This window comes from Oryx dammah, unplaced genomic scaffold, assembly GCF_014754425.2.
Source record: "Oryx dammah isolate SB20612 unplaced genomic scaffold, SCBI_Odam_1.1 HiC_scaffold_2, whole genome shotgun sequence".
Classification (NCBI taxonomy): domain Eukaryota; kingdom Metazoa; phylum Chordata; class Mammalia; order Artiodactyla; family Bovidae; genus Oryx; species Oryx dammah.
Window position 1 is genome coordinate 190413482 of NW_024070186.1, and position 19375 is coordinate 190432856.

At 60.2% G+C, this 19375-nt stretch overlaps 1 protein-coding gene and 1 long non-coding RNA gene across 3 annotated transcripts; one reads left to right on the forward strand and one right to left on the reverse strand.

Moving 5' to 3' along the window:
• The first annotated feature begins 1081 nt into the window (after positions 1-1081).
• On the forward strand, positions 1082-18826 carry STX1A (syntaxin 1A). 2 transcript variants are annotated; one of them, XM_040261043.1, is made up of 10 exons: positions 1082-1190; positions 9285-9362; positions 9732-9831; positions 12580-12654; positions 13409-13482; positions 13585-13693; positions 13788-13861; positions 14944-15081; positions 16841-16951; positions 17419-18826. In XM_040261043.1, the coding sequence occupies exons 1-10, from the start codon at positions 1161-1163 to the stop codon at positions 17494-17496; spliced, it is 867 nt and encodes a 288-aa protein (XP_040116977.1). In that variant the 5' UTR covers positions 1082-1160; the 3' UTR covers positions 17497-18826. The 2 variants fall into 2 exon arrangements, 1 of the variants encoding a protein (XP_040116977.1); XR_005724555.1 differs by having other exon boundaries at positions 1094-1190; positions 16756-16951.
• Positions 3627-4555, reverse strand: LOC120878478. Its single transcript, XR_005724556.1, has 2 exons — positions 4278-4555; positions 3627-3759 (listed from the first exon to the last, which is right to left on the reverse strand). It is a non-coding gene; the product is annotated as an uncharacterized LOC120878478 (long non-coding RNA).
• Positions 18827-19375: the final 549 nt, after the last annotated feature.

Genomic DNA, 19375 nt, shown 5'->3' on the forward strand with positions numbered 1-19375 from the left:
ACATCTGAGCTAGCTTTGGGCCGGATTTTCCAGGGAAGGAGGGATGGCTGGAACAGTGCCTCCAGCCCGTCTGCCAGCCAGCTAACCTGAGCCCACAGTCTGGGAGAAGTGCCAGGCTCTGACACACTGCACAGCAGGGGGCTGGCTCAACTCCAGAGCAACACCTTTGGCAGCCCCCAGGGAGGGGAAAGGGGAATGCTTGGCTCCAGGTCAAGAGCGTCTAGGCCAGGGCACGGAGGGGGCAGCTGGGGGTGTGCGAGTGGCTGCGGCTCAACAAGAGGCTGCCAGGAACCCAGAAAGGAGCCTCTGCTACTGACTGACCCCCAGCCACCAGCCCCCTCCAGCGTGGCGAAGATCTTCCCATTAGTCCAGTGGAGCTGGGCCCCTGCTTAGCTACCCTCAGCTTCTAGATAGGAAATAAGCTCTCAGGCTTGGGGCTGGGATGCAGGGTTGGGAATACAGGGGAAGGAGAACGAGATGGGGCAATAACCTAGATCTCCTTCCCCCAAAAAGGAGGGGTTCCTGCAATCTTGCTGAGAGTAGAAACTAAACGAGGTGGTCACTCAGCATCAGATTGTGAACTGAGAAATCCTGGGGAAAGAGGGGCCCTGAGCCTGAGTCTGGATGAGATACTGGGGGTAAGGCCGGAGGGGTGGGAGCCACAAAGACTGGAACTCTGGAGGTTTGGGGAGGGGGTGACTAAGGGGGGAGGTGGTGTCTGGCCTCTAGCAGAGATGTGAGGCGCTCTGGAGGTGAAGATCCAGAAACATTGTCTGCGTCCAGAAGGAGGGATGCTGAGCGGTTGAGTCGAGGGAGGATTGGGATGGGACGGAGCAGCAGCTCCGGGGAGCGACCTCCGGGAGGGATCGAACGGATGTTGGGAACGCAAGGGAACGAGGTCCCGGGTCTGTGACCCTTCAGCCCCTTCGGAGCACCTTAAGCGGGATGGGGTGGGAGCCTGGGTGCCAAGAGCCCCAGAGCTGGGCTCTCGGCTGGGACCCACTGGGGCGGGGCAGGCGCGGGGCGGGGCCGGGCTGGGGGCTGGGCCGGGGTCCCGGGGGCCGGGGCGGGGCCGGGCTGGCGCTGCGCAGCCGCGGGGCGGCCGCCGCGCATGCGGGGCTCACCGGGCTGCAGCCGGCGCTGCTGCCACTCCCGGGAGCATGAAGGACCGAACCCAGGAGCTCCGCACGGTGAGTCCGGCCCCTGCGCGGCGCCGCTGGCCGCCGGCGCCCAGCGCCCGGGCCGCTTCCCGACCCACTCTGGCGGCCCTGGGGCGGTCGCCCCTGCGTCCCCGGCCAGGACGGGAGCGAGCGGTCCCGAGCCGGGGACCCCGACCGCACTCCGGGTCCCGCCCCTCGGACCCACTGGGGTCACGAGCTCGCGTGAGCTCGGCTGAGATGGCCCGCGGGCTGGCGGCTGGAACCTGGGGTCCTAGATAAACTTTTCGGCGCCCCCCTTGTTTTCGGAGGGATATTGTGGAATATCGGTGGCGGGACCGAAGCTTGGGCTCCCCGTCGCCCGGTGGAGCAGGTCCCGACCCTTGTCTCCCCGCCGTGCCTCCTCACTGACCCTCCTGCCCTCCCTCTGGTTTAGACCGACGGCGGGACCTGTGGGAAGGGAAGGGGCCGGGGGCGGTCCCCTGTCCAGAGCTCGGCTGCGGGGCGCGCTGCAGAACCCGGCCGCTCGGGTGGGGCCAGGCTCCTCGGGCGGGCGCTGTCTCGCCGGACGGCCGCCGCCCCCATCACCTTCCGTCACCTGTAGCTCCCATCACCTGTGGCTCCCCAGCCGGTGGTGATCGGCGGCTGCTGCCCTGCCCGAGCCGGGAGGGGTCAGGCCCGCTCTCGTTCCCTCTTCTTGGCTTCCAGGCAGCCGGGAGCCGGCGTTTCCAGACCCTTCCTGGGTTTCCAGATCGGATTCCGGCTTGAACCTATTTTTTTCCACCTGTGTTTCGGAGGCCATTGGGGTGTGGCTTCTGGGGCGTGGTTCCGGTGCCGGGAGCAGAAGGATGCGCAAAGGTTTCGAGTCAGAGCCCGCCCTCTGCCAGCCTAGACAGAGACCCCTGCGCCTGCTCCTTATCATCAAAGCCCCTCTCCCCTGGCCTCTGCTCTTAACCGGGGTGTTCGCACCTCTGCCCTTAAAGATGGCAATCTTGGGAGGGGATACGGGGCCGGGACCGTGCAGAGAAGGAAGTGAAGCCTGCCTGTGGGGAACCCGGACATCAGGGCTCTAGACCAGGTTGAGGCTCCTCTGAGGCCCTGGCTGACCACCCTGCTGACTTCTTGCAGGGGTGGGGGGTGGGGGCAGAGTCTCCCTAGAACCCTTCCCCTGCTACCCAGCTTAGAGCCGGAGACCTGGTCCCCTTATATGGAAAGTCCCAAGTATCCTTTGGGTTTGTGACCCCATGGCTGGTCCTCTCTGCACACAGCTTCCCTGCACTTGGGCCTGGCTCTCCCCTATTGTACCAGTCTTGTCTCCTGGGCAGCCTGGGGCTGGCAGCTGTGCCCTCCTGCCTCCATCACCCCCTTGCTCTGGCTGCCAGCCCCCACTCTCCCATTAGACCTGTATTATTCCTGGCTGAGTGCCCACCCCCCACCCCCCCCCCCCCGGCCAGGGTAAATCCCTGGAGGTTTCAAAGGAAGAAGATGGTCCCTCATGTCGAATATGATGTCTATAAACACTTCCCCCGCCAGCCTTGCGGTTGCCCTCAAGTTTCCTGTGCTCGGTTGAATCAGAAGGAGTGTTGTTATCTTGGGGATGAAGGGTGTGTAGTGCATTTCCTGGTGTTTGAGTGCCTGGTGGGTCAGACCAGAGTGTCTGTGGGAGCACCAGTGCTCAGAGGGAACAGAGCCCTTGACATCTGATGTCTTCTGACTCATCACCTTCATCCCCTTCACTGAAGGGAAAACAGGCACGAGAGAGAGAGAGAGATGTGGCTAGCCTGGCAGATCAAGTGGGATGAGGGAAAGGGGCCTTACCTAGGCCTGAAAACAGTCAGACTTAGACGTGGCTGAGACCTAAGGCCTAAGAGACACTGGACTGTAGGAGCTTGAGGCCCGGTCTTTGCTCTGGTGAATCCCTCCCCCGCCCCAGCACATATACATGCACACCCTAGCCAGGCCCGTCTTTAGGTGATGAGGCCTGGCTTCTCTACAGTAATCGGAGGCATCCTCTGCAGACGTTCCCCCATTCCAGGTGTTCACTCCCCACGCAGGCTGCTGTACTCGTGGCTGGGTGGCCCTGTCCTTCAGGGGCTGCTAGCACCCTTGAGGATCGGCTGGAAGGAGCCCACACTGAGTGGGGTGCAACTGTTAGTCTGGGGGGGCGGCCGTTCCCACAAGTCTTCCTTTGGGCTGCACAGATTCCCATCTAGGAAGTAGGGATAGGAAAACTGAGAACCTAGCTTCTCAGGGCAAGCGGTCACAGGTCTCCAGACTCCGATTCCATATCTGGGGGAGACCTTGACCCCCAGGAACCAGAATCCCCAAGGAACCGAGAGGCCAGTGCTGGCTAGGCTGGACAGAGGGTGGTGCTTGGGACAGCTGCTTGCACCATCCCCCCCTCCATCCCCCTCCCTCCCCCCCCCTCCTCCTTCCTCACCCCACGCCACCACATTTGGAAGAAGGAAAGCAAGCGAAGGGAGCTTATTTATAAAAGTCACACTTGGGGAAGGAGCTGGCATGTTTCCTCCGCACTGCAGGCCGGGCCCAGCCCTCCAGCCTTCTCCAGCCCTCCTCATCTCTCACGGGGGCTGATCCTCTCCTGCAGAGAGAGAAGGAAGGGGTCATCCAGGGCCAGTGTGGGGGCCTGAAAGCGTCCAACAGCCCTCGGAGATCAAAAGGGCAACCTGGAGCCCAAGGAGGGGTGTGGACGTGTGCGACCAGAGTGTATAAAACCAGGGGGATTTGGGGGACAGGTGTCCCCAGGCAGCCCCAGCCTGGCCAGCAGCTACCTCCATCCCCCTGTTCAGAGGTCTCCCCAGTATTCTTTCCGAGGACTGCTTGGAGCTGACACCCCTCCCTGGGCCCAAAACAGTGTTTATGTACCTCCTGAGCCATGTGACACAGCGGGGGCCTATGGCAGGAGCCAGAAGCCAGAGAGAGGAGGGAGCGTGGGGCAGAGCAGGAACCTTCCTGGGAGAAGAGGACTGGGATGCCTCGGGGGAGGGGCTGGATTCGACTGGGAGGCGGGAGGATGGGCCAATATAAGGGACCCCTGTGAGAAAAGGGAGAGGGGCTGGCGGTGCCTGGGCCTGACACCCAGGGTCCCCGCTCGCTCACCGGGGCAGCAGGTGGGCCTGAGTGGTGAAGCCAGTGCCCCCTCTGCCGACTGAAGGGACTGAGGGCCTCGGAGCAAGAACAGGCAGGTGGGTGCCTTAACCTTATGCTCATTTGTCTGCATAATGGAGCCTGCCCACTTCGCCCTGCAGAGCAGAAGAAAGGGGGGTGTAAGAATAGACCCAGGCTAAGGGCCCTTCCTTCCTTCCCATCACCTCCTTGGAATTTCTTTAAAAAAATTATTAATAATAATGAATTTGGGCACATGTTCATCTGAGGTGCAGATGGTGTCCAGGGACTGTCTAGTGCCACTTCCTGTTCTACAAAGTGGAAAACTGAGGTCCAGAAAGGGCCAGGAGTTCATCTCAGGTCACACAGCACCTGGAGGGAGGCAGAGCCCAGCCCCTCCCCACACCCTGGAGCTGCTTCCCTGAGTTGTGCTGGGGCCCTGCTAAGGGGTAGACTGGCAGAGGCGACCTGGTGGGTGGGGAAGAGAGGAAGGGGTCAGAGAGAGTCCTTTCTTTCTGGAGACCTAGCTCAGTCTCTTGCACACCCCTGACTCAGCTCTGGGCCTCTCTGCTTTAGTGAGATAGGCTTTGATTAGTCATTAAAAAGAAGGGGAAAAAAAAATAGCCCTCAAGACAGACAACAGCAACTCCTGCTCCAGCAGCAATGAATCAACCGTGCCTGCTGGCCGGCTGCCATCTCCCGGGACGGGCCTGGAGGCTGCCTGGCCTCCGCACCTCTTGGAGGAATCACACTCTTATTTCCAGGAAGGGATCGTGGAATCCTGGTGCCTCTGCCCAGAGAGACCACCAGGGCTTCACAGTGAGGGCTTCTAGTGGGATCCCCTCCCCTGTCTCAACAGGTCCCTGTGGTGGGGGCAGTGCTCACACACACCCTGACTTCCTTTCCTGATTGCTCAGGCTGGAGGCGATGAGACCAGAGCCAAGATAGCCAGGTGGCTAGAGAACAGGCCAGTGGTTCCCAATCCTGGGGGGCTATAAGAAAAAAAAAAACCTCACCAGCGCCACCCCCATAGATTCTCATTTGGTCTGGAAGCTGGTTTTTTGTTTGTTTGTTTAAAAAAAAAACTACCCCCAAGGGACTCTGTTGCTGGACCAAGGTTGAGAACCCCTGAAAGATACTTTAAAATGTGCATGCATGCTCAGTCATGTCCGACTCTTTGTGACCCCGTGGACTGTAGCCCACCAGGCTCCTCTGTCCATGGGATCTTCCAAGCAAGAATGCTGGAATGGGTTGCTGTTTCCTCCTCCAGGGGATCTTCCCAAATCAGGGATCAAACCCACATCTCCTGCAAGGGCAGGCAGCTTCTTTATCACTGAGCCACCTGGGAAGCCACGAATTAAAAACAACAGGATCAAAAAACAAACACCAGGGCCAATTGGATGTTGGTTGGATATGAGAGAAGGAAGAAGAGTGTGGATGCCCCTCTGTTTCTGGCTTGGGAGACTCTTTAAGAACGGGGACTTAGTTCTGGCCAGGTGGTTGGCAAGGTGCCCACGTGATGTCTGGGGGAGTTTGTCGGAAGACGGTTGTACCTCAGAGCTTGTAACTGCCTCACGACTCCAGCTGCCGCCTCTGCACCACAGCCTCTCCGGTCCCCGACTCTAGTCCAGCCATCTTTCCAGAGCTGTGACTGCCACTTTGAGAGGGTTGGCCGATTCCCAAGGGAGCTGGGGTCCTAATCAATCAGGGCCTTGGCATAGATGGGGATAAAGTAGGAGGGGGCGACAAAGGCATAAACCATCAGATTCTCACAGACTGGGACACGGATCGGAACAAATGAAGATCCTTCATTTGAGCCCAAAAGCCAACCAAGTAAACAGGGAGGGCAAGGGCTTCTTCCTTGGCAGGAAGAACTGTGTGATGACTTCTGTGATCTCTGGCTGCATTAACAGAGGTCGACTTTGTAGAAAGAGGGAGGTGGTGGGTCAGAGCTTTGGCCCTGCTCCGACCACAGTCAGCAGCAGATTCAGTTTCTATCTTGTCCTGCTGGAGAAGACAGAGAGTAAGTAGAACAGATCTGGGGCGGGGGTTTCGACTTAAGGCCTCCGGGAAGGATCTAAAGCGGAGGGAACTTGGTCAACTTGAGAAGAAAAAACCAGGGAGGATGCAGATGCTACCCTTAGATCTCTGGCCCTCAGATTTCTGGCAGGGCCAGCCCAGGGAGAGGGCACCAACAGGTTCTCTATGGCCTGGGGCCAACTTGTAGGAAAGGGAAGGGCTTTCTAACAGTTGAGGCTGCCCTAGATAGACAGAAGAGCCTGGGGGAGCTAGTGAGCTCTCCACCACTGGAGGTGTGAAAGCTGAGACTAGAAGCTGTGCCCAGGGTGACTTTTCAGGTCTCCCAGGGCTTCAGAGTGTGTTGCAGTGGCTCCAGTAGGGATGTGAATAGGGTGTGGGGAACGAGAGGAGCGAGATCCCATCCCTGGGGAGGTGAGGAAGGCTTCCGAAAGAGGTGGCATCTAATGAAGAAGGGAATGTCGGTTTCACGGAATCAGCACTGTAGGCGGGGGATGCCGCCTGGGGTCTGAAGGGAGGACAGTGGGCAGATTCTAGGGGCGGGAGATGGTTATAGGTGGGGCGTGCTGGGATCAGATTTCAGACTGGAGCAATGAGATGAAGTGGGGGTGGGTGGAGGGGTGAGAGTGAAAAGAGCCTGAGGAGGAAGAAGTTGTAGCACTTGGAAGGGAGCATCCACTCCCGCTTTTGCTCAGAGCCACGGTTGGTTGACGCGGGCTGTGAGGTCAGGCCCTGATGTATGTGTGTGTGTGTGCTCAGTTGTGTCCGACTCTTTGCCACCCCATGGACTGTAGCCTGCGGGTTCCTCTGTCTATGGGATTTTCCAGGCAAGAATACTGGCATGGGTTGCCATTTCCTCCTCCAGGGGATCTTCCCAACCCAGGGATCAAACCTCCGGTCTCCCATGTCTCCTGCATCGGCAAGCGGGTTCTTTACCGCTAGTGCCACCTAATTGATGGAGATCGTGGAGGAGGATGTGGCATCTCCCTGCCACCCTTCTGTTGGAGAAACTACCCGAGTCCAGCCTCTGTGCACGGAGGCCATGCAGGGAGCAGGTCAGAGCTGACTGGATGCCTGGAGAGGACAAGTCCATTTTGCAGGTGGGCAAGCTGAAACCCAGAGAGGGGCACCAGCCAGGGGCCCCTAGCCGTGACTCTCGTGTCTGGTGACTCAGAGATGAGTCTCATCTCTGGTGACTTGTCTTGGGCTCCAGCTGGTCATTACTCCCAGAAGGAATGGAGCTGGAAAATTCTCCTTCTACCTCTTTCCACTCACCCCTATCCTTTGGGTACCGGAAGGACAGAGAGGCCAGGATGCTGAATGGCAGGAGCTTCCGGGGACACCTCCCAAGCTGGCCAGCTGCCGTGGAGGGGGCCCTGGGTGCCCCCACCGCACCCTGCCTCAGTTTCCCTAGGGAGTGCTCCTCCTCCAGCTCGGCTTCTAGATTCTCTGTGGCTAAGGGTGGGCTTTGTGGGGGATGGGGACCACCTGGTGGCAGCCACAGGCACTTGTGGGAACGAGGACTTATTTTAGCTGCTGGGGGAGGAGGTGTGATCTGTTGATGAGAGGGGCCGCCTCCATAAAGCTCCCAACTGGCCCCTTCTATTGGTGGGCCCCACTTGGGTGGGGTGGTGGGACCCCGAGAGCCCCAGTCCTTTGCAGAACGAGCTGTGGTTCCCCATCACTCCTGGGCCCGCCCTCCCCCAGCAGAGCGTCACTGTCCCCATTTCATAGAGGAGCAGACAGACCCCGAGGGAAGTCCCTCAGCCCATCAGTGTCTGTCTGGACACAGAACCCAGCCCCTTTGGAGCTGGCGGGGACCCAGCACCCCCTCCCCTCTCCCTCTGCCTGACCGCATCCTCACAAGAGAGCATTAAGCTGAGGACCAGTGCCTCCTCCCCATGGGGCACTGAGGATGAGGGGGCAGGACCCAGCCTGAGAACCCCGGGTGCCCGTCCTACCCTGAGTAGCCTGGCCTTGGCTATGAGGGGCCTTGGCCTTGCCCGCAGAGCGGGCCAATCCTGGCTAACTCCAGGTGTGAGACGGTCAGTAATGAGCGTGGCCGGCATGCTGGGAAGTCAGAGATGTAATTACCTCCAACCCTGTGAAGGGCTGGCTTGTGTGTGCCGGCTCCTGGGGCTGAGGGGCAGAGCTGACACCTGTGGCTGAGACCCAAGGCAGGCCCCGAGCCAAGTGACAATATGACTGGCCTCTGGTGCCTGCCAGACCCAACTGTGCGCCTGGAAGGAAAGAGAATCAAGGTCAATGCCAAGACTAACAGGGAGAGGGACTTCCTGATAGTCCAGTGGCTGAGACTCCATGCTCCCAATGCAGGGGACCTGGGTTCCATCCCTGCACAACGAAATAGATAAATAAATATTAAAAAAAAAAAAAAAGACTAACAAGAGAGGTCTCCAGGCAGTCTGAGGGAGCAGGCCTGGAGGTTCCCAGAGCTCTCCATGGGCAGTAGCTGTCTGACCAGCTTGGGTGCTCTGGGCATGACTTGTATCTGAGCCATCCTACTTTTTAGCAGGGAGGTGTTGTTGGTGCCTAGGCCTAGGGGCTTCTCTGGTGGCTCGGTAGGTAAAAGACTCTGCTTGCAATGTGGGAGACTCAGGTTCGATCCCTGGGTCAGGAAGATCCTTTGCAGAAGGGAATGGCAACCCACTCCAGGATTCTTGCCTGGAGAATTCCATGGACAGAAGCCTGGTGGGCTGCAGTCCATGGGGTCACAAAGAGTCGGACAGGACTGAACAACCCCAGGGATGTTGCAGGTCTCACTGGGGCTAGGAGCTGAGGGCACAGCCAGGCCTTGTCCCTGCCAAGGGGACGGACAAGGATGGCTGGGCCTCAGAGCTCCAACCGAAGAGCCTGCTGTAGAGGGATCCTGGGCAGCTTGGGGTCCCAGGTCCCACGGGACCCAGTGGTCCTACCACAGGGGCTTGTGTGTCCACACCCCTGCAGGCCAAGGACAGCGATGATGATGACGACGTCACTGTCACTGTGGACCGAGACCACTTCATGGATGAATTCTTCGAGCAGGTGGGAGCCGCACCCCCGCCTCTCCCCAAACACCGGCAGACCTGGGGCGGCCACGTCTCCCCTCTCAGCCAACCCGGGGCTCTTACATACCCGCGCCTGAGCTCAGCAGCCCACGGGCACCAAGTAGTGAGCCCATTTTGAGGGTAAATAGACTGAGGCTCAGTGGGGAGCAAAAGTGGGGATTGCCCACTCCTTCCCACCCCCAACCCAATCTAGAAGAATCCTTGGATCAGCACTACCCACCCCTTCACCACATACACACACCTGAACATTGCCCAGCCTGGCCCTGACCTCCTCCGGCCCTCCTCTGGGCCCCAGAAGGCCCCTCCCTGGATTACCGCCCCCAGAGCACCTGACCTTGGCCCACAGGTGGAGGAGATCCGCGGCTTCATTGACAAGATCTCAGAGAACGTGGAGGAGGTGAAGCGGAAACACAGTGCCATCCTGGCCTCCCCCAACCCTGACGAGAGTGAGTGTGTGGGTGTGCGGGGTTGGGGGCGCCCCCAGGCCTCCAGAAAGGCGCTGCAGCCAGGGAAGGAACACCCTGCCTCGCTGGCTGGTTGAGGGGCCTAGCCAGGTTGGGGAGGGTCAGGAAACACAGGATTTCCCAGGCCTGGGTTGAGGGGCGGTTTGGTGCCTTAATCACCGTGGGATGCCTGGTGGGAGGGGCGGAGCCAGGGGGCTGGCTCGCCCTCTCCAGGTAACTTGGCTGCTTTCTAAGACAGCCCTGGATTCTGGGAGGGAGGGATGGAGGGAGGAGCTGCCTGTGATCAATAGGAGGCGTCCCAGCCCAGCCCCTCCCTTTCCATCGCCTCCCCGGGGGAGCAGATGGCTGCTCTGAGGCATCAGTGCTGTGGGAGGGCAAGCCGGCCAAGCAGGCAGTTTCCGGAAAAAGCTGGCGGCCCTGGCACTGGGCCATTGGTGCCTCGGAGCCGGGCATTCTCAGGGCTCCAGGAAGTCACCTCTCTCCCCCTCTGCACAGGGAACATGTGTGTGTCTGTTTTTCTCTGTCCCCAGGCAGGTCCCCCTGACCTGTGGGGGCATTGATTACTACTACACTAGTAATGGGCCAGGCTGACAGCATGCTGGCCTGGGATCCCCTCCCCTAGAGGGGGTTCACCTTCAGCCCAGGGAGGCAGTGATGGGCCAGGGCTCAGGCCAGCCGCCTGGACTCATCAGATTGGGTGTGTTTGCCGCCTGCCTGTTCTCGAAGCTTGCTCACCTCCCCTCTCCAGCTCCTTTGGAAGGCCCCAGCCCTTGGGGCCCCAGGACAGAGCACGGGGCAGGGTCCAGCTGCTGCCCAGGTGTTCAGGAAGAAGGGCCTAGGGCCCATAGCACCCAAGGCTTGATTCCATTCTCAGTTCCAGCATTGCCTCTCTATCCGTGGCCTCTCAACCCCAGGCCCACAGGCATCCTCAAGCACCCAGAATAAATCTCTCTACTGCCCCAAAGTGTGTTTGGACCTGAGCCCAGTGCCACACCAACCAAGCCCAGCGCCAGGCCCTTGGAAGGCAGAATGAGTCAGCTGGGAGCCAGGAAGACTGAACCAGGAAGGGTTGGAGAGGAGACAGGGACCCCCCAGAGCAGGGCATCCCTCCGATGCGGTCCTCAGGTTGTCCTGGCTGCCCTCCCGCCCCACCTGGAGGTGTGTCAGGGACAGTGTCCTGTGACATGGCTTGTCTGCATGCCCACATGTATCTGGGTCAGCGCACGTCCCTGGTGGGTCACTCCTGGTGAGGCTCAGGAAGGGGGCTGACTGTGGGGTGAGACTGTAAAGAGCTGGATTTGGCCTCTCACCTGCCGGAAGACGGAGCAGGCGGGAGCCGGGGGAGAGAGGGGTAGGATGGGGAGACAGAGTTGCCCTGCTCCCCAACCTTAGCTGTGTTGTGTTGCCTTCGTCAGATATCAGCAGTGACCACAGAATTTGCCACCTGTGAGCTGAGCAGTCAGGACCTGGCACTTCCCAAGGGGGGAGGGGCTCCCCATGAAGGGTTCTGGGGCAGAGGCAGAGCAGGGTCAGCGAGGCATCACAAGGAAAGTTGGCAGGAAGTGGGGGGCTTTCCCGGGCCAAGGCTTGCTCTGCCTTCTCTAGGGACTGCCATCCGGGCTGGGCTATTTTGGGTCTGAGCAAAAGAGGCTGAGACATCAGAGCAGCTGGTAACCGAGTTTTCCTTTGTTCCTGCGAATAAGGCGCACGCACCCCCGCTCCTGGAAGCCCCCACTCCCACTCACTCACATGCCACTTGGGAAGTGCCCTGCCCACACTTAATCGGCCACTATCAATGCCCCTCCTGAGTCCCCCCAGGGGAGAAGCCCCAGCCCCAGAAGCAAGCACAGGGTGGTTGTGAAAGGTTGAATCCAGGCATTCAGTCCTGGTTTCTCCAAGGGGTGGAGTCCTGGGGGGCTGTGCCCTGAGGCTGAGCTCCACCCAGTGCCCCAGAGGGAAGCAGCCTTCTTGCCCCACTTTGCCAGTGAACCCCTCCCAGGGAACAGGGCAAGCTGGGCACTCCCATGGCCTCTGCCAGGTTTAGGGAGATGGTACCAGTTGGAACAAGGGCCAGAAACTATGCCACTGCCCTCCCCCAGCTCCACCCTCTCTTAGGCCCAGCCGCATGCCACCTCCAGAGCTGACCGTACCCCAGGAACCCCCTCTCTTCAGCACTTCTCTCAGCTCCCACCCAGGCCAGGTGCCACCCACCTACCGGGCCCTCAGCAGTTGGCCTTTGCTGAACTCAGACCTGGGGAGCAGGGCTTTGTGAATAGAACAGGGTCTGCCCTGCCCAGAGTGCTCGATGGGTCTGGCTCCTGCCTCCTTGGCCCTTGGCCCGTCAGCCCTTCAGTTGGGTGCTTAGCGCCCTGAGCCACCAGGTAGCGCTAGGTAAGCCCACTCCCCTCGACTCCAGCAAGTATCAACTAAATGTTCCCCAGTGCCAACTCCAGCATCACCAGCTGCTCCACAATTATTTCTGCCTTAAATTTAGACCCATCTGTTATCTACAGGGGGTGGTGGGGGGAGCCAGCGAAGGAGGAAGGGAGGCTCCTTGGAAGACAACACGAGAAGGGGTGAGGCTGCAGCTGGTGTGGGCCAGCCCGGGATTGGAGGGGCAGGCAGGGCCTTAGCCAGGGGACAAGAAGACGCAGGGTCTGCCCAGAGCCCCTCCTCAGGCCTCCATGGGGGAGCCCAGGGTGTCTACCCACACCCCTTCTACCTCCCTAGAGACAAAGGAGGAGCTCGAGGAACTCATGTCCGACATAAAGAAGACTGCAAACAAAGTCCGCTCCAAGTTAAAGAGTGAGTCTGGGCTCCAGGCCTCGTCTGGGGTGTGGGGGGCACTCTGGGCCTGCTTCCCCCACACTGCCCAGGGGGTTTCCCTGACTCAGAGGGGTACACTGGGTCTTCCTTGCTGTCCTTGTGAAGGTACCACCAGATGCCATTCACTCAGCAGCTACCTGGCGAGGCCTGTTTGTGCCAGGCACTGGGCTGGGCCTCAGGATGTTGTGGCTTCTCTAGGGAGTGTTCCGCTCTGGACACTGTCCCCCACTTAGGCTAAAGAGGCTTAGAGGAGTGGCTGGTACTGCCTGGTCCCACGCAGGAGCCCCCCTGCACTCCTGGGAGCACAGGCATACATGCCCCCGGAATGCCGGGGTCACGTCTGTGCCCCGTGGTTGTGGCCACCTGCCCCGCCCCCATGACATGCCCCGCCCCTTGTTCCGTACATAACCTTCGTAATCAGGACGGGGTGGGCCTGCCCCACCAGGCTTAGCACATAGTAGATGCTCACACTCACACACTTACACAGCTTAGTGTGTGCCTGGGGCCTCACAGGTGAGTGTACATGCACACACCCACACATCTTGCCTGGAATAACCTTTGCCGGCCCCTCCTGCATCAGTGCGTGGCGCGGCCCCTTCCTCTGCTTCCTGTGTGACCCCACTCAACAGACAACACGAGTCCCTCCAGGGGAGGTTCCGAGCCCGATCCCGGGTGTGTGGGCCGCGAGGCAGCGGCGAACGGGGCAGGTTATCAGCAGCCGGCTGTTCCCCAGGCATCGAGCAGAGCATCGAGCAGGAGGAAGGCCTGAACCGCTCCTCCGCAGACCTGAGGATCCGAAAGACACAGGTGTGGGCGGGGTCTCCGGGGCGTGTAGCCGGGCGCCTGAGGCTCTGGGGCCCCGGGGGGGGGGCTGGGCCTGACACCTGTACCCCCGTCTCGGGCCCCCAGCACTCCACGCTGTCCCGGAAGTTCGTGGAGGTGATGTCCGAGTACAACGCCACGCAGTCTGACTACCGCGAGCGCTGCAAGGGCCGCATCCAGAGGCAGCTGGAGATCAGTAAGCTCAAGGGGCGGGGAGGGGCGGGGGCGGGGCCAGACTGCCGCTGACCCCTCTGCGGAAGGGCCTGGCTCAGTTTGATCCCTGCTCGCAGCCGGCCGGACCACGACCAGCGAGGAGCTGGAGGACATGCTGGAGAGTGGGAACCCCGCCATCTTTGCCTCCGGGGTGAGTGTGGACCCCTCCCACCGGAGTCCCGGGTGTGTGTGCAAAGTGCTGTATGTCTGGGCAGTGTTTGAACACCGTCACCCGTGAGGCAGGTTTTAGAGAAGAGAAGGCTGAGTCCCGGAGAGGGCAGGGGACAGGCAGTGGCAAAGGTGGAAGTAAGACCCGTCTCCTGGTTCCTCCCAGTCGGCTTCTTGTGCCCCGTGCTCACTTGCCACCAGCCAGGGGCTCCTTCCACCATCCTGAGGACCCTTTCCCCCGCGGGAGGACATGGTGCCCTCGGCCTGTCTACATTCAAGTGAAGCTCCATGTGCTGCCAAGCAGGGGAGAAACTGGGGGGAGGGCTGTGGCTAAGGCCAAGCAGGGGAGCGTCCCGAAGGAGGTGGCACATAGGTAAGGGATGCAGTGTGGACTTGTGATTCTAGGAGGAGGGATCAGCTACGTTCAGTGTGGGAGGAAAGCAGGAGGAGAGGTTTCAGGAGAAAGGCCATTCAAGGCCTGGGTCCTTGGCGCAGTCATTTTGGGCTCCTACAGCACCGGTGGTGAGAACTACCACTCAGCCGTTAACGGTGTGCAGACGCAGGTGGGGACTGTTACTAGCCCCACGTGACAAGCAGGAATCTACTGGTAGGAGAACAGGTCTCAGAGAAATTCGGTAACGGCTAGTACGAGCCTGCACTTCGCTGGTGGCTCAGTGGTAAAGAATCTGCCTGCCAGTGCAGGAGACTTGGGTTCGATCCCTGGGTCGAGAAGATCCCCCTGGAGGAGGAAATGGCAACCCACTCCAATATTCTTGCCTGGGAAATCTCATGGACAGAGGAACCTGGTGGGCTACAGTCCACGGGGTCACAAAAGTTTCAGACACTACTTAGTGACTAAACAACAACAATGGTGGGAGCCTAACAGAAAGTGGGGGGAGGGCTGTGGCTAAGGACAAAGCCTCCAGCAGGCCCTGCTTCCAGAACATTCTGCTCAGGCCACTGCCCATCCCAGCGGCCTCTGCCCTTGGCCTCTTGCTGTCCTGGCCCCCACCCCTCCCCCTTCGATGGGTCCCCAGGTCCCAGCCCACGGCTCGTACCTCCTAGATCATCATGGACTCCAGCATCTCGAAGCAGGCCCTGAGTGAGATTGAGACACGCCACAGCGAGATCATCAAGCTGGAGAACAGCATCCGGGAGCTGCATGACATGTTCATGGACATGGCCATGCTCGTGGAGAGCCAGGTGGGTGCCCGGGCCCCCCCTGCTACCCCACCCCCAGCAGCACCCAGGGCTGCACTAACCCTCCCCTTTCTGCCCGCCACGCTGCCCCGCCTGGGAGGGACCCAGTCTTCAGGTAACTCACTGTGTGCGGTTGAAACTGCCCACCTGAGGGATCCTCTCTGCATGGCTCTGCTTGGCTCTCCAGGACCTCAGGCCCTGCATGGCCCTGCCCACCTTCACTCGGCCTCGTCCTGTCTCATTCACCAGCTGTTTGTCACGTGGGCACGTGGAAGGGCATTTTTCTAGGAGCCAGAGGAATAGCAATGAGCAAGACCACTGAGGGCCTGCTCCCCAGAGCGGATGTCTGTTGGGCGATAGGGCAGCATCAGTGAACGACAAACGGCGTGGTCTCCACCAGTGCCAGGTGTTAGAGGGTGGCAGCCTGACAGCAGCGGTTCTCAGCCTTGAAAGTGATCAAGAGCCACACTCACAGGCCTTGTTCTACCTTTCCCTGGGCTGGCCCCCATTCCCAGAGATTCGCAGGTGGGGGTTTGTTGCTCAGTCGTGTCCAGCTCTTTGCGACTCTGTGGACTGCAGCACACCAGGCTCCCCTGTCCTTCAGCATATCCCAGAGTTTGCTCAAATTCACGTCCATTGAGTCAGTGATGCCATCCAACTATCTCATCCTCTGCCACCCTCTTCTCCTGCCTTCAATTTTTCCCAGCATCAGGGTCTTCTCCAGTGAGTCAGCTCTTTGCATCAGGTGGCCAGAGTTCTGGAGCTTCAGCTTCAGCATCAGTCCTTCCATTGAATATTCAGGGTTGATTTCCTTTAGGATTGACTTGGGGGTAGGGATTCATACATTTGTATGTCTTTAAAGTTCAAGGGTGATCCCGATGCTGCTAGTCCCTGGGCCATGCTTGGAGTGACAGTCACTGCAGTGATCTCTTTGGATGGGGTGGTTAGGGAAGGCCCTCTCTGAGGAGGTGGCATTTGAACTCCAAAGACTCCCCAGGGGAAGAGCAAAGAGCTGGCCCAGGTAGAGGGACTAGAAACACCACAGTCTTGATCAGGACCAGCAAAAGCCTGACTTCCCTGTAAAGCAGAAAGGCGTTCCGGGTAGTGAGAGCCCAGGGAGAGTTGGAGATGATGGAGACTGGGAAGGGAGGGGGGTCTTGGCAGGCAGTGCTGGGCCCTGGAGTCCCTTCTAGTTGGAGGATCTTAGTGTGGGCGGGATGTGGTCCATGTGGGGAAGCAGGGAGACCTTAGGAAGCTGCTTCTTCCATTGGGGTGAGAGGTGCTGAGGCCACCAGTGGGGGCCATGGAGTTGGAGAGAGCGGTCAGCTGCCATGGTCGAGTGGCCTCTGAGGGCTACTACCAGGCCCACGAGGGCTGTGGGACTGGGCAGGGGCATCAAAAGCTGTCAGAACTGGACGGAACCATCATGCCTGGGGAGGGCTCACCATGGCTAGACTCCCCCACCACCACCACTCGCACTCCCGCCTTGCTCTGCCTGGTGCTGTCCTCTGTTGGGGCCCTGGGGTCAGAGCCTCAGACGAGCCTCCTCTGCATGGTCCCTCCCCCTTGGCTGAGGCTGCATGGCCAGTTCCTGCCCCTGGATGGCTGCATTTTGGGGAGCTGCTCGGGGTGCCTGGACCCCTCTCCTCCTCACCTTCCCCTTTTCTCTAACCCCAGGCGCTGCTTTCCCAAAATCCTGCCTCGGGCCACCTCACTGCCTAGAGGGGCCCCCTCTGGAGCTGGGGTGCCCCTGGCCCTGCAGGGGGAGATGATTGACAGGATTGAGTACAACGTGGAACATTCGGTGGACTACGTGGAGAGGGCCGTGTCTGACACCAAAAAGGCCGTCAAGTACCAGAGCAAGGCTCGCCGGGTGAGTAGTCCCGTCCTGCCGGAGCCCACATGCTCATGCACCCATAGAGTCCCCCGCCCCCAAGCATCACAAGTCCCTCCCCGTTTTGCCTTCCCTCGGCCCTCTGCTCCGACCAGAGCCTCCATCTGGCTCTCCCAGACCTTCGTTGTTGTCTAGTTGCTAACTCATGTCCAGCTCTGTGACCACATGGACTTGCAGCTCACTAGGCTCCTCTGTCCATGGGATTTCTCAGGCAAGAATACTGGAGTCCCAGACCTTCAGCGCCCCATTAAAATCCCACCCAGACATGGTCCAGGCCATCACTTTCTCTCTCATCCAGTCCCCCAGACTCTCCAACCCTCAGCTCTGACCAGAGCCTACTCCCTAGCGGCCCCCCACCCCTCAAAGCTCTGCCTGGAGGAGGCTCAGCCTCCCTCCCGGCACCCCCTTCCGCGCTCTCTGAGGCCTCTCCGTGCCTCCCTGTGCAGAAGAAGATCATGATCGTCATCTGCTGTGTGGTCCTGGGCATCGTGATCGCTTCCACCTTCGGGGGCATCTTCGGATAGAAACCACCCCGCCTGCCACTCCTCTCTGGACGGTCCACCCCAGGAGACCCCTGGCTGCTGCCCCCCCTCTGGCTCGGGGCTCTCTCCCCACCACCCCAGACTGCTCCTTCTCTGCCACAGGGCCCCCCGCTCCCACCCCGCCCTGAGCCGTCGTGTGCATGATCTTTGTGACAGTGTGCGTCTGTACCGAAGAGGCAGAGGGGGCCCAGGCTGGGAAAGAGCCAGCTGGGTGGGGACGGGCCAGCAAGGGACAGACTCGGGCCCAGGCCCCTCCGCTTCGAGGAGGACTGCCCCGGGGTAGTTAGCCATGCTCCTGTCCCCCAACCTTCAGCGTTCCACTCCTTCCCGGGGTCTGCCCTCTCCTGGATCAAGGCTTTCTCTGGACCCCAACCTTGCCTCTTCCTGACCAGCCTGCCTGCCCCATCCTGTGTCCTCTCCAGCTGTCCCCCTGAATGGGCACCCCCCTCTGCAGGCTGGGGACCAGCTGGCCACATGGTGCTGCTTTTTGGTTTAGGGGAGGGGTGGCCCTAAGAGACAGCCCAGCTCTAAGCCTCTAACAGCCGATCACTGCCAGGGGCCATGGCTGGGTGGCTTTTGGCCGAGTCAAGACCCGGCTTCCTCCCCTACCTGGGGGCAGAGTCCCAACAGGTCTTCGGCTGCCTCGGCCTCCTTCCTTCCCTAGTTCCTCCAGCCCCCGGAGCAACCCCTTAGGGCTGTATCTGACCCCAGGGAACATTCTGGAAGAGGCTGACCAGGGGCCTGGTCTCCTGCCCTTGGAGCGAGGGCAGCAGGGCAGGCCCTAGTCGGGCCTCTGCACTGGCGCAGCCCACGCCCGGGCCATCAGCTCTCCCTAGGTTGGGTCCTCAAGCCATTGTGTGCTGCACGTGTGGGACAGTGGTCCCGGCTCTCCTGTGCTCGAGAAGTCAGTGTCACTTCAGGCCTGCAATCTTGTCCCACCCTTGCTGCCCGCCCCCCATCCCCACCACGTGGGTGTTGGCTGTCTCAGATGCAGTATTCAGCCAGGGAGGGGGCACCTCCCTCCTCCCCACCGGCTCAGGACTTCTCAAGTCTGAAACGTGCTCCCCACCCAGAAGCCCTCTTCCTCGTCGACAGGCAAGGAGTGTGCATGCGTGCGCATGCAGCGAGGGACGGGCCGGCCTGTGCCCCACCCGCCCTCCGCTTCGCTCCTGCCCAGTGACTGTGACCACTGTCCGTGTTGCCTTCTTGAACAGCGACTCCCCACCCTACCCCCACCCCTCACCAAAGGTCTTGGTACAACCAGCTGCCCATTTTGTGAAGTTTTTATGTAGAATAAACATTTGTATCTGTACCACACCTCTGCTCCAGATTTCTTACTGTCATGGCCTTAGATCTTGGGGGTGAACGTGAGTGGCACCACGGGGCTCAGGAGGCCAAGGATCCCAGCCGCCTCCCTCCAACTGCAACCTCCAGGCCTCTCCGGGCCCCCCAGCAGCTTGAACCTCTCAACTGCAGCCTGATGCCTGTTCTGCACCGTGGGCCCAGACTGACCCCCTCTTCACACTCTCCCAGAAATCACAAACCACCACTGCATCCCCATCAGCCCACTAGACAGTCCCCACCCAATCCCACAGCAGAACCTGCCCTCTGACCACCAGTGACTGGCGAGAAGACAGACCGCAAGAGCCCAGTGCTGGCCGGTCAGCACCTGAGGCAGCAGCTCAGGGTCAAAGGTCAGCCCCGGCCACTGGGCTGGATGCCACCTTCGGACCACAGGGAAACCATGACTGGGCAGTGGCCTCAGACCCAGGGTACCATGGATACATGTCACCCTGCCCTTGCTTCCCAACTTTGCCTGTCTTACCAAAGTTAACATAGAAGCACTCTTAAGGATTGATGC